Source organism: Pagrus major, chromosome 8 (genome assembly GCF_040436345.1).
Source record: "Pagrus major chromosome 8, Pma_NU_1.0".
Lineage (NCBI taxonomy): Eukaryota > Metazoa > Chordata > Actinopteri > Spariformes > Sparidae > Pagrus > Pagrus major.
In genome coordinates, this window is record NC_133222.1 from 3,453,064 (window position 1) to 3,467,483 (window position 14,420).

A 14,420-nucleotide genomic window follows, 5' to 3' on the forward strand; every position below is an offset into this window, starting at 1 on the left:
AAGATATTTCTTGTTGTAGGAGATCCCTGATTACAGATCCAAACCGTGTACTGTACATAACACTAAGTGCACAATATGGTCACATTTAGGGTGACTTGGGAAAAACAGAAAATGTACACAGAAATGGAAGGAAAGGCAAAGAAAAAAACATCAGGGGAATAAAATGAGTGGATGGTGGGATATAAAATAAGTTGGACAGATAAAAAGTAAGGCTGAGAGTGAAATTGACTTCTGAAGTTGGAGCGTAACATCGGAAGAGACAGGGGAAACCGAAGTGATGAGAAATATAGAAAAACACATAAAGAAACCAGATTCTCCAGGGGACTTCTACAGCTTCCTGTGAATCACAAATTAAGACATTCAATGTTTCCCTCCCCGCCTCTCTTCTACTGCAGATATATATATTTTTTTCATGTTTCCACAAACCTCCCGGAAAGAAATTACATCCTGGTTCAACTCCAGTGATCAATATGGCTACGAGACAAGAAGTGTATGTAGATTTCAGAGAACCAAACAGATGTGAGAAAAAAATACAAATAAAACAGAAGATGTTACAGATAAAAAAACAAAGATAATGCAAGAATTATACCAAGGAGATGTGAACAAACACAAATAAAAATACAACAGGGTGAAAAGAAAAGACAGACAGGACCATACAGAATACATCAGAGAGAGGTGAGATGATGACAGTGTTCGGTCACCACAGGTAGAAAAGGACATAGTCAACATAGCTACCTAGAAAGGCCATGACACAGATGCTGATGGCAAACATGGAGCTGAGGCTGAGGCTGTTGTTGTCCTCGTTGTGAAACATGGCGAGCGTCACCTCGCAGTGGCGTCCGCGGTAGCCCTGGCTGCAGTGGCACGAGTAGCGGGACGGAGAGTGAGCCACACAGGTGCCGTGGCGGCAGGGCCGGCTGGCGCACAGCGTGTAGACGCACACTTTGCCCAGGGAGCTCTCTTTGGTCATGTGGCCCGGAGGACACCTGAGCAGAGACGAGACGAGGCGAGTAGTTTAAAGCAAAGACAAGAGACACTCGGGAAGCTGTCAGATAAAAGGAGCACCGACTTCTACAGAGATATATAACCTAAGCTGACAGTGTAAAAATAAATCCCTCAGGAGATACACCTCTTATTTCAGATTCAAAGATATGCTCTTTGAAGGTTACAGTGTCGACTGTACTCTAAGTGAAGAAAAAAAAAGACAAAAAGTAAAACCAAGAAGGGAAGAGTGGCTTTGCAGTAGCTCTCCCTCAGTATCTCTGTAGAAAAATATCCCCTGAATATGATTCACCTCTGCCCCCTGCGTCTCTTAATGCTTCATCCTGAGGCTGCGCTGCATTCACAGAATATGGATATCCAACTGAGGTGAAAACTCTCACGCTGGTTCGGAGTCTGGAAATCACTGCCAGGACACTCGGTGGTCCTGCAGAGTTTAAAGAAACAGCCGAGGCTCTCACGGTCCCTGCCCGTTATAGACTATTCTCTCAGGTTGACACTCGATTAGACACAGTGGAAACAGGCCTGAGCTCAGACAAGCTGCCATCTGGTGGACACTTTGATATCGAGCGCGTTGGAGAAAAACAGATCAATAATAAATGCACAAACTGTACTGAAATATATCATCTGTATTGATGAATAGATGTCTGATTTTGCAGTATGTGCATGTGGATTTCTTAATTAACTACATCTAATGACTTCATTTTTGTTAATAAATGGCTTTATAGATCATTATAGAACACTTTTAGGGATACAAGCCATAAGTATCGGTAAGTAATCATTAATAAATATTACTGTGTTTCCTTTATTCTAATAAGCCGTCAGCAAAAAAGTTAATAAGTCGTACGCAATAAGGCACAAAAAAGACAAAGTCATGATGGAGGAGGATAAAGTGCCCGCTGGAAGGGTTTTTTCACAAACTTTGTTTTTAACAATGTCTCATAAATTATCAAAAACGCAGAAAATTAGCAAATGATTTATTAAAGATGAATAAACTCACATCTTAAAAAGGGCTTTTAATGTTTGCCTTTGAAAATTTTGTCAAACTTTCATTGAAAAACAAAAGAAAAGACAAACTCGAAATAATTTCAACATCATTGCAAACAGAAACGCAGTTTTGGGCGACAGATCCAAGACCAGTTACTGCGACATTATTAGCCAACCCGCTATACACTGTTGTCCAGCTTGGGGAGTTTGGTCATTGACTACATCTTTAATGTAGTCAATGACCTGTGTAGGAAAACAACACCTAACTTACTCACCTTACTTTACTTCCCACCTCCTTTTAGATCTTTAACAGCTTCAGGCATGAATTGTTTTAGGCTATAACTCTTAATATAAAGCGCTTCAAGCAAAATATGCTATAAAAAGTCATTTTTTCTACTTCTTCTTCTTATTGTTGTTAAGTTTTGTGTCTTTGTTACTATGGTGTCTTTGAGATCTTCGTACTGTCGTGATGTTTTCCCGGCTGTTCCACGTAACACATTGTATTTTTAGACCGCTGGTCACAAGTGATTTGTCTTTTTCAGATCTGTTTTTGTCATATTTTTAAAGCTCATACATATAAATCTACATTGATGCTGATTGCCAGAACTCGTTTATAGTAATTAAATGATAATAAATCGCATTAACACCGAATGCAGCTCACATCTGCAACAATTTCTTTTCATATTGTCAATAAATGACCCATTTAAAGTTCCTTTCCCAAAGGATTCAAATATTTTATCTACCTGTATGGAATCCATACTCTGCAGCTGTGTGGCTCTTTGTAATATAATTTGCATGTTGAGCTCTTGCGCTACTAATTTCGGTATAAACAGTGCTGAGGTATGCAGTCCACGTCTTTGTGTGTATGTGTGTAAATATATACAGAACGTGCCTGCATACTGTACGGCCTTATTAACATTCTGGGTTATCCATTCTGTATATTTACAGCACCTGCACTCGTGGTGTCTCCAGAGGTCCACGCAGACCAGCGGCGGAGAGCAGTGGTGCTTCCTGCAGGCATCTGAAGAGCAGCCGCTGGAGACGCCCTGCAATGTGACCACCTGTAGCCCCTCTGAGGGCTGCTCCCGATCCAGAGGAATGGAGCGGCCGTTAAACCTCACATCTCGCAAACAACCTGGTGAGAAGAATAAAAAAACAGTTTACAATGCCAGAAGACACGCTAAGACACCACTCCTCGGGGCGAAGTCTTTTATGGCGCGCATTTACACCATCGCAACAGTGTAAAGTCCAATAAACACACCCATCGACACACGTAAACAGACTCACTGACGCTCCTGCACACCAACAAACACCCACACTCACACGCATGCAAACACCCAAACAGCCTGAGGCTAAGCTGTCAGCGTGGGTTTCTTTTTTGCAGGACATTTTCTCTGCTGGTTAGTTTGCTCACTCTGTGGGTAGCACGAGGTCTAAAACATAATTTAAATACCGATCAGTCCCACTGACTCACTATCTCTCATCTGCTTGAAACTAAGGGATCAAAACACCTTTGGGCAAGATTGTGAGATGTGGATGCACCAGTAAGTGGTAAAGATAAGCACTGAATCATTTATATGTTCATTAATTTTAGAGAAGTTAACTGTGAAGTCCACTCTAGGGCTGTGTTTGCAAGTTAATCTATGTATAAATAATCACCTGATCTACTGATTACACAGTGAATTCATCCATTCACTCGTTGTTCCTCACATCCATCCATACTGTCTCTTTCTGCCAAAACACATCAGCAGCCACCTACCGAGGAAGCTCCGGTTGTGTCCCGAGGGAAAAGAGTTTCCAAGCATCACGGCCGAGGGGTCAATGATGATCTCTTGACTCTGGCCCAGCGAGGCTGTGACCTCTCGTCTCCCTCCGCCTCCGTCTAGCCGCAGGGTGAACTCTCTGCCGTACCGATCCAGCTCCACCTCGTGCCACTCTCCATCATCGAGGCGATGGTGGAGCAGCGTCAGGTTGTAGTCTCCGTCTCCGAGGTTGTAGAAAACAGCCAGCAGACCCTGAATAACCTGAGAGACACAGCCAGAACTTTGCTGATTTGAAATTCAGGCATTCAAACAGAGAGGAAGAACCAAAATAGTGAAAAAGGTAGTAAAGGTTGGGCCAGGCAAAGACTTATACAATTTAACTACCCAGAAAAAGACTCTCTGTTGTGAACCTGCCAGAACGAAAAAAAAATGGCATGAAATTTTCAGTGGTAAAAATTAATTCAGCAATTTTGCAGCTATGATGCTTTGCAGAGGCCGCCGCACACATCAGCGCGTGGCAGAAGCCAGAGTCATCCCGAAGGGAAGGTATACAGAAAAAAAAACAACAATTATCTTTAGCAGCTAAGGATGAGCGAACACAATGGACTCGACCAATGAAGGGGCTCCCATAACTGCAGCTTGTACATGTCCAGCGCTTAATTGGAAACAGTGGGGCAAGATAATTCACATTCAGCGCAGCCTGCATTAACTATTGCTCCCTCAGCATGGGCATCTCCAATGCGTCTCCCCCACTGGATACACACACACACACACACACACACACACACAGTAATAGCTGACTGTGCTCTGTCCACTGCTTCATCCTGGCCTCAAGTCCACAACAAAAATGAGCAAAGGACAAAGGACTCAATCAATACACCAAAAAAAATCTGATTATGGAGACTTTCCGCGGCGCCCCTGGAGATCTGCAAAATCGCTATTAAGCACAAAATGCTCCACAGAACTTTTTAAACTCAAATCACATGTGATGCAAAACGATAAATAAAGTGATGATTTTACTGTTTTTAAGGGTCGCTGGTCTCTGACAAAAGACTGACTCTCAGAAACCTCCTTCACAGAGTGCATTAGATAAATGTTTTCTTTGCAGAGACACCATACTCCTTGGAGAGCTGCGTGCTGTTTATACCCCGCTAGCCCCTCGTAACCTTTGTGTGAATGTGTGGTTATTTATTCAGTGTGCACTCTATCCCATATCTACCCTTAAGGAAAGAAAGAAAAGGGGAGAGAGACAACCCTTTAAATTAAGGCTTGTTGTCAGCTAACACACCAGGCTTGTGCTCAAGTGTTTCTAAGAGCTTTGAGACAACCGGGCTGAAAATACTTCAGTGTGCTGCCGCAGACAGACATCACATGTTTTATACAGCTCACCAATTCAGCTCCGGAGAGGGTTTTCACAGAGAGCGGCTCCTCGGCCCACATACAGTAAAGGCTACAGCCTTTTCCTTTTTCCTGTCACAGTGGGACTGCAACGAGGAAAGAGGACAACACTGTTTTCCCTCATGTAGTTTGAAAGAACTACATACGCTTTAAACAATGCTGTCTCACAAATAACAAGCACTAGCACAAAGATAAGATGTTTTTCAAAGACAGGCCCAGTGGTGTGGAAGCTGCCATAATGGAGGCAGGTTCACTGCGAACAGCTGACCTGTGAGTTAGCCCAAAGTGACAGTCCTAACAGAGATATTTACTTCCAGGTGCTTTTCACACTTGGCCCGTCAGTCAATGAGACGAAAGGCTTTGACAAGAACTACTGGCTTCATATCCACTCAGGAATGTGTCAGGCAGGAGAAGCGTGCTATTATGGATCTTTGGCAAAGTGAAGTTGTCTTCTGTGTGAGCACCACTCTACCCCAGCTTTCGCAAAGTGAGCAGCATGAATGCAGGCATGAGTTTGAGCTCAACACTTGAAGGGAGCTGTGTCAAACCACTCCATACAGAGCAGGAATCCTGACCTCCGCTTCAGAGCACTTTACCCTAAATATTACTTTGCACAACGTTTCTTTCTTGAGACACTGGATTGTGCTTGAAGCATTAACCGGAGACAGAAATAACCTTGAAAAAAGGTTCCCTAATTTTTTAAATAAGAGCCTCTCAATAGCAGCTATCTGCAGACTTACTGAAAGACCTTGTCGAGAACATACATATGTCAATCATCGGCCCCCTCGGTATCCACCCATATGTCTCCAACCCTGATATTACTCACTGTCTGCCTGACGAGCATTCACAGCAATCACTGTCTGGGGCCCTAATCATCATTTCTTAGGCCCACAACAAGCCAATCAGAGCTATCAGGATGGGGGAGGGGGAGTGACCAGCCATGACTCACCTCCAAGCGCAGGTATTCATTCTGCTCCTGAGAAAGCAGGCTGAGGATGACACCGGCGGCGGCACGTGTCCGAAGCCCGACCTGGACCTTTGTCTGGCGCGCAGGCAGCGACCACAAGAGCTGGAACTGAATGTGACTGCGGCCGTCAAAGGAGAACTCTGGAGCCGCTTTGTCAATCAGAAACACAGAAGGCTTGTTCAATTAATTCAGCTGTCACATGGGAAATACAAGAGAATATCGCAGCCAGGACGTGCCGTTCTGCAAAAAAGCACTTTATGTAAAGGCGAGGTTATCTTCCGACGGCAGCAAAGTGACGTTTTGGAACACCGAATTGCCCACAAGTCCCATTTGGATTGCACACTTTGTGAGGCTTAAAATCCTCAGCTCCACAGAGATCTCACTGTACTTTTTTCTGACAACCTCACGGTCAATTAAAAGTAATTTTTTTTTTTTAAATGCTCACCTTGATCACACGTAGGCCCCGTAAATCCCGGTTCACACAGGCAGCTGAAGGAGCCCCGACTGCTGTGACAGCGCCCCCTCTTTCCACAGGAGGGAAGCTGCTCGCCGTCGCTGCAGTGGCCATCGACAGGAGAGCAGCCCGGTAATGTGTTGGAGGATTCAGCTGGGGAACCGAGGTCGTAAAGCTGAATGGAAGAAGATGAACAAGACGAAATATATGAGCAGGAGAAAAAATGTTGTAAAAGGATGAACATGAAAGTGAAGATGTCCCTGCGATAATAGTAAACGAGTAAAAAGAAATGTGATTGCGGGTTAAGAAAGAATACATCTCTATAATTAACCAGGAAAAACTACACGACTGTACGCATCATGAACATCTGCTACTGTATGTATTGTGTATAAAAACAGAAGAACTATATAGCAAACATTAATAGCTCGACAGTATATTGTTAAACCACAAACAATCCTAAATAATCTGACAAGATGATTGAACTTTAATCAAGGAGAAAAACTGCAATTCAGAAATGTGGTCTGGTGTTCGGTGATAGCAGCATAAAAATGAGGTTATTACACAAAACAATAGTGTGTGAAGTCTTCCAGTGCAAACGTAACAGTGCAGTGGTTGTTATTTTAATTGATACGGGCAGAAAGCAACTTAGTATATTTATACATGTACATTCACTTGGGTATTTTCATTTTATGCTGTTTTTATAGTTGTAATCCACCATATTCCAGACACAGATTGTACATACATAAATATAACCAGCTTTTATATATGTAATGTATCGTTATAGATTAAACTATCCAGCAGTTTATACGAGGAAGATAAATTTAGCTCAGCCGAAACCAACTACAGTGTAAAATTCAAATTCTGCTTTTATGTCAATGATCCAATAATGGTTATACATAATAATAAAATATTGACAGACGTCATTATGTTGCTCAATGAGTACTTTAGCTTTGAGACTCAAGTATGTTTAGTGATTTTACTTCTGTGTTTTTATTTTAAGGTATCTTTTAAGGTGTTTCTGACTCGATGACTTAAGCGGGCGTGTTCACAGGACGTCTGTGAGGGCCTCAAGAGGACTTCCTGCAGACTTCACCAGCAATCTGCACTGATTCAATTACTCACAACTCATTGCAATTCGAACATGATGTGTAGAACTTATTATGAATGTGTAAAAACAATTACTTTATTGAGACGTTACAGAAATATGCAGACATATCGACTGTAGAAGTATTCAAAATGTATTTTAATCTTGTAGTCTTGAAGTCTCTCTATCAGTGCCTTGTATAGCCTTGCAGTCTCATGACGTGATGATAGTGAACACATCACAGAGTGTACAGCTAAAGTCCAAGAGAGCTCAGTCCAGAGGTCGGACATTTGAATTCAGCCAGTGTTCACACACGATGCACACCCCTAAAGACTGCTAGCGAGTAAACATGGATGTAAACATCGCTGGTTCCAAGATGTTCGATAATTGGCTGAGTAAACAGCAACATATGTTAATAAGAAAACTCTACAGGGAACCTTCAAATGCTATTCTACATGCATCACTTGTAACAATGTATCGTTGCTATTCCTTAAATAAATAATCTAAATGTTTCATCCATCATTGTCCTTTTTATATTCCACTTGTGGTGAAGCATGTTCATCTGCAACATAAGGAACAGAAGCAACATGGACCTTATAATTACACAGAGCAAACTCCCAGCAGCTTCATGTTGACTACAGAGACTCACACTGAGAGTGAAAGGCAATTTGATCGGAAGAAAAAGTCAAGAGGGAGCAACATCAGCATTCTTCAGGTTTTTTCTAGTGTAGCTTTGAGGCCAATGTACATTGCTATTGAAGTGCAGTCCTCCAGCACATACAGTACACGGCCCCTCATCTAAACAGGTAAAAAATAAAGGGACACAGCACGAAAATCAAGGCAATGTATATAAAGTCAATGCTGCAGGCTCCACACAGTACCTTGGTGTCCAGGCGCAGGTTTCGTAAACAGCCAGTATAGTGTTTGTGCTGCAGCTGTGGGTATTCGTATGATATGTTCTCATTGACCCCTCCGAGCTGCATGACATGACTTCCATTTAGATACCTGGGAATAATAAAGCAACACCTCAATACACAAGCAAACAGAGAAGAGGATTGTGAGCAAATAAAAAAGTTAACAGGCACCAAGTTTTTCAAGGCTGCAATTCCAAACACACAAGTCTTCGACATAAAGAAAGACAGGACGCACGCAGACAGAAGAAAAGGAGCAGACACACCACACAATCTGTCAAGGTTAAAATTCATGGTTTCGTTCTCTTGCTGCTGACAAATAGATGACATATTTTTCATGTTCTCTTCCCCTTATTGCGAATAGAAATACAATACGCAATGGGTAATCAAAACACAAACCGATTCAGCACAACAACTGCTTTCAGAAGTGGCTGCGCGAGGGGGATAAAACACCGAATGTTTCTCAGCACTAATTTTAGCTTGTTAACGGGCACAATACTTGCTTAATGACACAAGTACCTAATGAGTTGAAACTCAAATGCAGCGATCAAAGTAAACAGTTCTTGAAGGTACTTAAAATGTATACGTTATTAAAATTAATAGCAGTGGTAAAGCCCTTATGTACGTTGTTAAACTCACGGCATAATAATTACAAAGACAAAACAATGAGCACGGTGGCAGGCTGAGCCCACAGCGGGGAGAAAACAAACTCAGCTGCAACAAAGCAAAACCGACTTTGTACAGGAACACAGTCAGAAAGATGAGTCGATGCCTTTAAAAGAATAATATCTGAAGATTTCATCAACGTTTTCTCCCCAACAAAGAGGACAGCGCGGTACGTTGTGGAAAAAAACAATCTGAGTCACTATCTGATTTGATTTCAATAAATGATTCCATGCAGCTCCGACATAAAACGCCCATTTAGATACTATTTACTGAACAGCCACTATGAGACTGCAATGCATTTTTCGTATATAATACACCAACTGCAGGGACATTACTCTTCTTTATCTAAAGGCAGTGCAAATGTTATTTTGAGGGATTGAAGACACAGAGGACGCTCCAGCAATTCTGATAATCAATTAATCATTCAAGTCAATTATTAAGCAAGACGCCAGAAAAAATCTCTGGTTTCAGGAACTTATCTTTGAGGCTTTGCTGCTTTTTCTCTGACTGGTGGTCAGACAGAACAAGACACTACTTTTGTTTTTAATCAACAGATTAATCAGTAATAAAACAATTACTGGTTGCAGTCCTAACTAACTTTCAAAAATGACTTAACTAACTGGGATGCCTTGTCTAATCTCGGGCTGCAGCTACCGATCATTCTCACTGTTGATTAATCTGTCGATTATTTTCTTGACTTATCGAGTAGTTGTCAGAAAATGGTAAAAAGGTGGATCAGTATTTCCTAAAGCCCAAGTTAACGTCCTCAAATGTCTTGTTGTGTTAGACGAATATTCACATTTTAGAGGCTGGGATCAGAGAATTTGGATGTTTTTACTCAAACCGATTATCGATCGTTGCAGATAAATTTAACAGTTGACGTCTAATGGATTAATCATCGCAGCCCTGATCTAATCCTTCAGAACCTAAATAAATACGACCCGACAGTGTGGATGCTGTTATATAAATTCACAACAGTAATACAAAGTATATATAACATACAGTCTCCTACATCTGTATTCAAAAATGAACATTATTCTTTATTTTTCTACTTTTACCACCTTACAAACTGCTGCCTCTGTGACTGTGACTGCTGCACTCTATATAGGATTGTTCGTCCCTGTGAGGACATGGGGCACATCCACATCCACATGGGTCATGCATCCTTTTAGTTTTAAAAACAGTGAAGATAAGAAAACCTCACCCCAAAAAGATTAGTAGTTTGCAACCAAAGGAAAACCCCAGACGGGATCTCTGGAGAGTTTTCTAAATCCCTTAATTTTGGCTACTTTGACCACAAACACAGGGATTCATCAAGACAAATATGTAGCCACATGTATTCCTTTTGTTTACATACATGTTCAGTCATTTTTTTGTAAAATATAATAAATAGAAATGGCTCATTTTAGGATTCAGAAGAGCCGTTTGGTTCTTACACTCTACAGTGCTAGTGAGATTTGTTTCATTTAATTACTGATCTTACTTATCCCTGTTGGGTGTGACCCCTCGGATTTCACAGGATGAACGGTCCTCTGTCATCGCCCATGAGTCCACGCCTTCCGTCTCCATGATAATCGCACTGGAACATCGATCGAGGGTGAAGCGCACTTCCTTTAAATTGGGGGAAAGAGTAGAGAAAGGTCATCGCTGCTGCACCGGGTGTGGACATGTGAATATGCTGCAGCCGGGCTCTCGCTACAAATCGTAGCATTTATCTAAATCTGATGTCTTCTTCACGCACGGGGAGAAACTGCATGTAAGGGCGTAAGCACAAAATGCACTTCACTCACTTTATTGTTGCTCCTCACATCGAGGCGATGCCAGCGTCTGTCAGCAACCCCGATATTATTTGTTAACTGGAGGACCAGGGTCCCAGAACCGTGGTTAATTTTAAGACTCGGTGTCCCACCAATCAGCTCTGAGGGAAAAGAGAGAGAGAGGAGAGAGGATCATTATTATACCTGAATGAAAAACTCTCTTACAAATTTGTATAACAGAAAAACAACTTAACTTGCTTGCACAGAAAAAATGTTCTGGCAAGGTCAAGGAAAAACTGAGAAGAATTACACTGAAAACAAACGGAGGGAAAAAAAACAGGCAAGTTGCAAATTACTGCTTTATACAGACCAGAAAATAACCCAAGAGACATGGGAAAACATTTTACTTCAAAACTAAGATACATACCAAATAAAAAAGAGAATTGACATTATATCATAGCTGGATTATAGCCAGGAACTTGAACGACACCAGAGACAAGGTGACGTAAAATAGAGCCACACTGTTATGAAACAAGAAACAAAAAATCAATTAACATGTCAGTTCACCCCAAATTACAGCTCACGCTGAGCTATCTGAATCGTTCAGTAATGACGCCACTATTTCTGGAATGAAATGATTTTTTTTTTTCAAATCTCATTTTTAAATGATGTGAGCCCCACAAATGAAATTGAATTCACCTTTCGTCGTAATACGAGAGGCAAGCGTCTCAAAAAAGCTCAGCAGAGAAACATAAAACTGTCTGCATGACTAGATATCACCGAGTGGTAAATGAGAAAAATGTGTTTGTATCGTTTGGGTGAACCAACCCAGTTAGCCTCGGTGTAAAAAAAGAAATTATAGTGAGAGAAAATTATAATTGGACAGTATATGTGTGTAACCCTGAGTAACACTTCATCTTACAGGTCCGCCAATTTCATGGTACAGTAGTTAGGTGGTAATTAACGAATAACATATTTGAGATTTCTTTGAAATCATCCACAAATTACCACAATTAATACATCAAAATGTATTTTTACATTATTTAATAATGATATTCTGGTATTTTCCAATAAGCTGGTAATTAATTAAATACTTTTCCAGGAAACTGATCCACCATTTTATCTTTATCCAACTAGTTTCTATCTTACTTCCCCTCAGCAGGACACCAAATTAAAGTTATTGCAGCATAATTTCCAACTAGTTTTCTGGCTCTCAACATCTGCTGATCCCACCACTTTAATTTCCAACTAGTTTGGTAAACAACTCACTTCAGCTTAGTGGCCTGCTGAGGGGAAGTTAGACAGACACTTCTGGAAAAGTTACCAATTATTTATCAACTGTTTATTGGAAAATAGCTGAATATTGCTGAATATGTACTTTCAATACATTTTGAGGTCATTAATGTGGTGATTGGGGGGTGATTTCAACAACATTTCAAATATGTTACTTGGTAATTACTGTCTACTTACAGAACCATGAAATTTGTCCCATTTCTCATGTTGGGACGTCGTTCATCCAATTTCAGTAGCTTTTTAGTTGTAACAAAGAAGCTGTGTTGTATTTTATTGCTCCGAGGTTTTAAACAACATGTTGACAGCTGTTTGAAGTTGTTGCTACGCCAGTAAATTACGTAAAAACCGCTTAAATATTGCTTTAACCGACTTGTTATCAGGGTTAATGCTGGTAAATGACTTTTTCTAACTAATCTAGGTCAACTAATCTACCAATTACATGTAAGCAGAGAACGCACCAAAAATTGATGCCAACTTTCCGAGTTTGTTGTTCCAACTTAATGAGGCGTTCAGGTGAATCATCCCAGACGAGAACTCATTTTTCTAATTATTCCAACAACAAAACAAATGTACTTTATATATCTGTGTGTTTGTGTGTGTGTGCAAAAGAGACTGAGTAAGACAGCGTCCACATTTACTCCTCGATAACTACAGCACAGCACAAGAATATATGATTTAGACTGGTTGCTATCACATCTTATAATAATCATTTATAACCTCCCCTTTACCTATTTCACCTATACCTCTACCTATTATCTTGTACCAATAACTTCAGCAATAAGCAGCAGTGTTCTCCAACACTCTGTATGATAAATGACTTTTACTATTTACATCTACTTGGAAAGACATCACTGTCTAGAAACGACCATGAATCATTGTAGTCATTAAGTTCGCTCTTGGACTTGGTGCACTTAGGGTCACAGAAATATTAGTCTTATGCAAGTGAGAACTGTACACGGTCACCTTTTCAGTTTAACATGTTTATTACTGTCCTTCATCTGGAAGATTCAAGTTCAAGCCTTTGATAGAGTGAGAATAAACCCAGCTGATCTTTCCTTCAGGGAGTTTCTGAATGTCTAACAGCCACAGAGTCTGTTCAGAAGATGAGCCGCTGCTGCTCTGACGCTGAAGCATGGGGGGGTAAACAAAAACAGAATTCCTCATGGCACACGACAAAAGCATTACATACACAACAAACAGTGAAACTAGGTTGCCTGTGTAGCACCACGAGAGAACGTACTGTGTAAGTCGGTAGAGTGAGCGCTCATATCCCTCAGCAGTACACTAACGAAACAAAATTTACCTCATATATCTGATTAGCTACCACCCAGTAATTAAACACACAAAATTAAGTTCCAAGTTTTTAGTGCACTTATGGCCCGCAGGCCTCTTGGCACACAACTAATTATCGGGACTCATTTTTTTTTTTACCTATGGCCATGTAGTCCTCAGCCTCCCCAGACTGCAGAGTGGCCAACGGGCCGGCGTACAGCAGCAGCCCGTCGTCTTCCTCCGTCATAAACTCCAGTGAAAGATGGCTATCAAAGCACGGCCTTATGGGGGGAAACCAGGCATAGCCGTTGCCAAGGAAACTAAGTCTTGTCTGCTGACAGTCTGGCCCATCAAGCTGTGGGGGGCAGTGGCACCTGTAGCACCGTGAAGAAGGGAAAAAAGTGAGGAAAATCAAGGTAAAACACGGGGAAAGAAACAATCACTGTCATTCATGTTTTTGCGCTCGGTGGCATCTTCACGCCGTCCGAATCTCTGGATCTGTGTGATGACTTTTCCTCTGGCGGACGTGACAGCCTTGTTGATTCACACAGACAAGAGGCTTTGTTCACAGACACGCTAAGAAAAAGCGCTTTATCAATCAATTGTTTGCATTAGCACACGTAGCCCTGAATATTCAACTCTGCTTTAAATCAATTAGCTACGAACACAACATTACTCCGGCCTATTCTTTATCTATCACAGCTGCCCGAGCTCAACCCTCTGGAGACTGTCACGGCTCGGCACATCACATCTCCTTTGTTAGGAGATAATTAATTCTATTTCGCTCACTTTTCTATGCGCCGTACCTCCGACTGATTTCCTGGACTTTTTCCTCACTTATCAACACCGGCCCCTTTCTCATTCTTAAG

At 41.4% G+C, this 14,420-nt stretch overlaps 1 protein-coding gene across 1 annotated transcript in view; it reads right to left on the reverse strand.

Annotated features, from left to right (window-relative positions):
- The window catches only part of LOC141001527 (neural-cadherin-like), a 95,104-nt gene that overhangs the window by 8,762 nt on the left and 71,922 nt on the right, over positions 1-14,420 (reverse strand). Inside the window, exons 23-31 of the mRNA XM_073472628.1 lie at positions 13,711-13,925; positions 11,020-11,147; positions 10,713-10,840; positions 8,534-8,657; positions 6,560-6,743; positions 6,097-6,263; positions 3,746-4,010; positions 2,938-3,121; positions 736-986 (exon numbers count right to left, since the gene is read on the reverse strand). Coding sequence (XP_073328729.1) covers positions 736-986; positions 2,938-3,121; positions 3,746-4,010; positions 6,097-6,263; positions 6,560-6,743; positions 8,534-8,657; positions 10,713-10,840; positions 11,020-11,147; positions 13,711-13,925 — 1,646 coding nt within the window. The remainder of the gene's footprint in view (positions 1-735; positions 987-2,937; positions 3,122-3,745; positions 4,011-6,096; positions 6,264-6,559; positions 6,744-8,533; positions 8,658-10,712; positions 10,841-11,019; positions 11,148-13,710; positions 13,926-14,420) is intronic.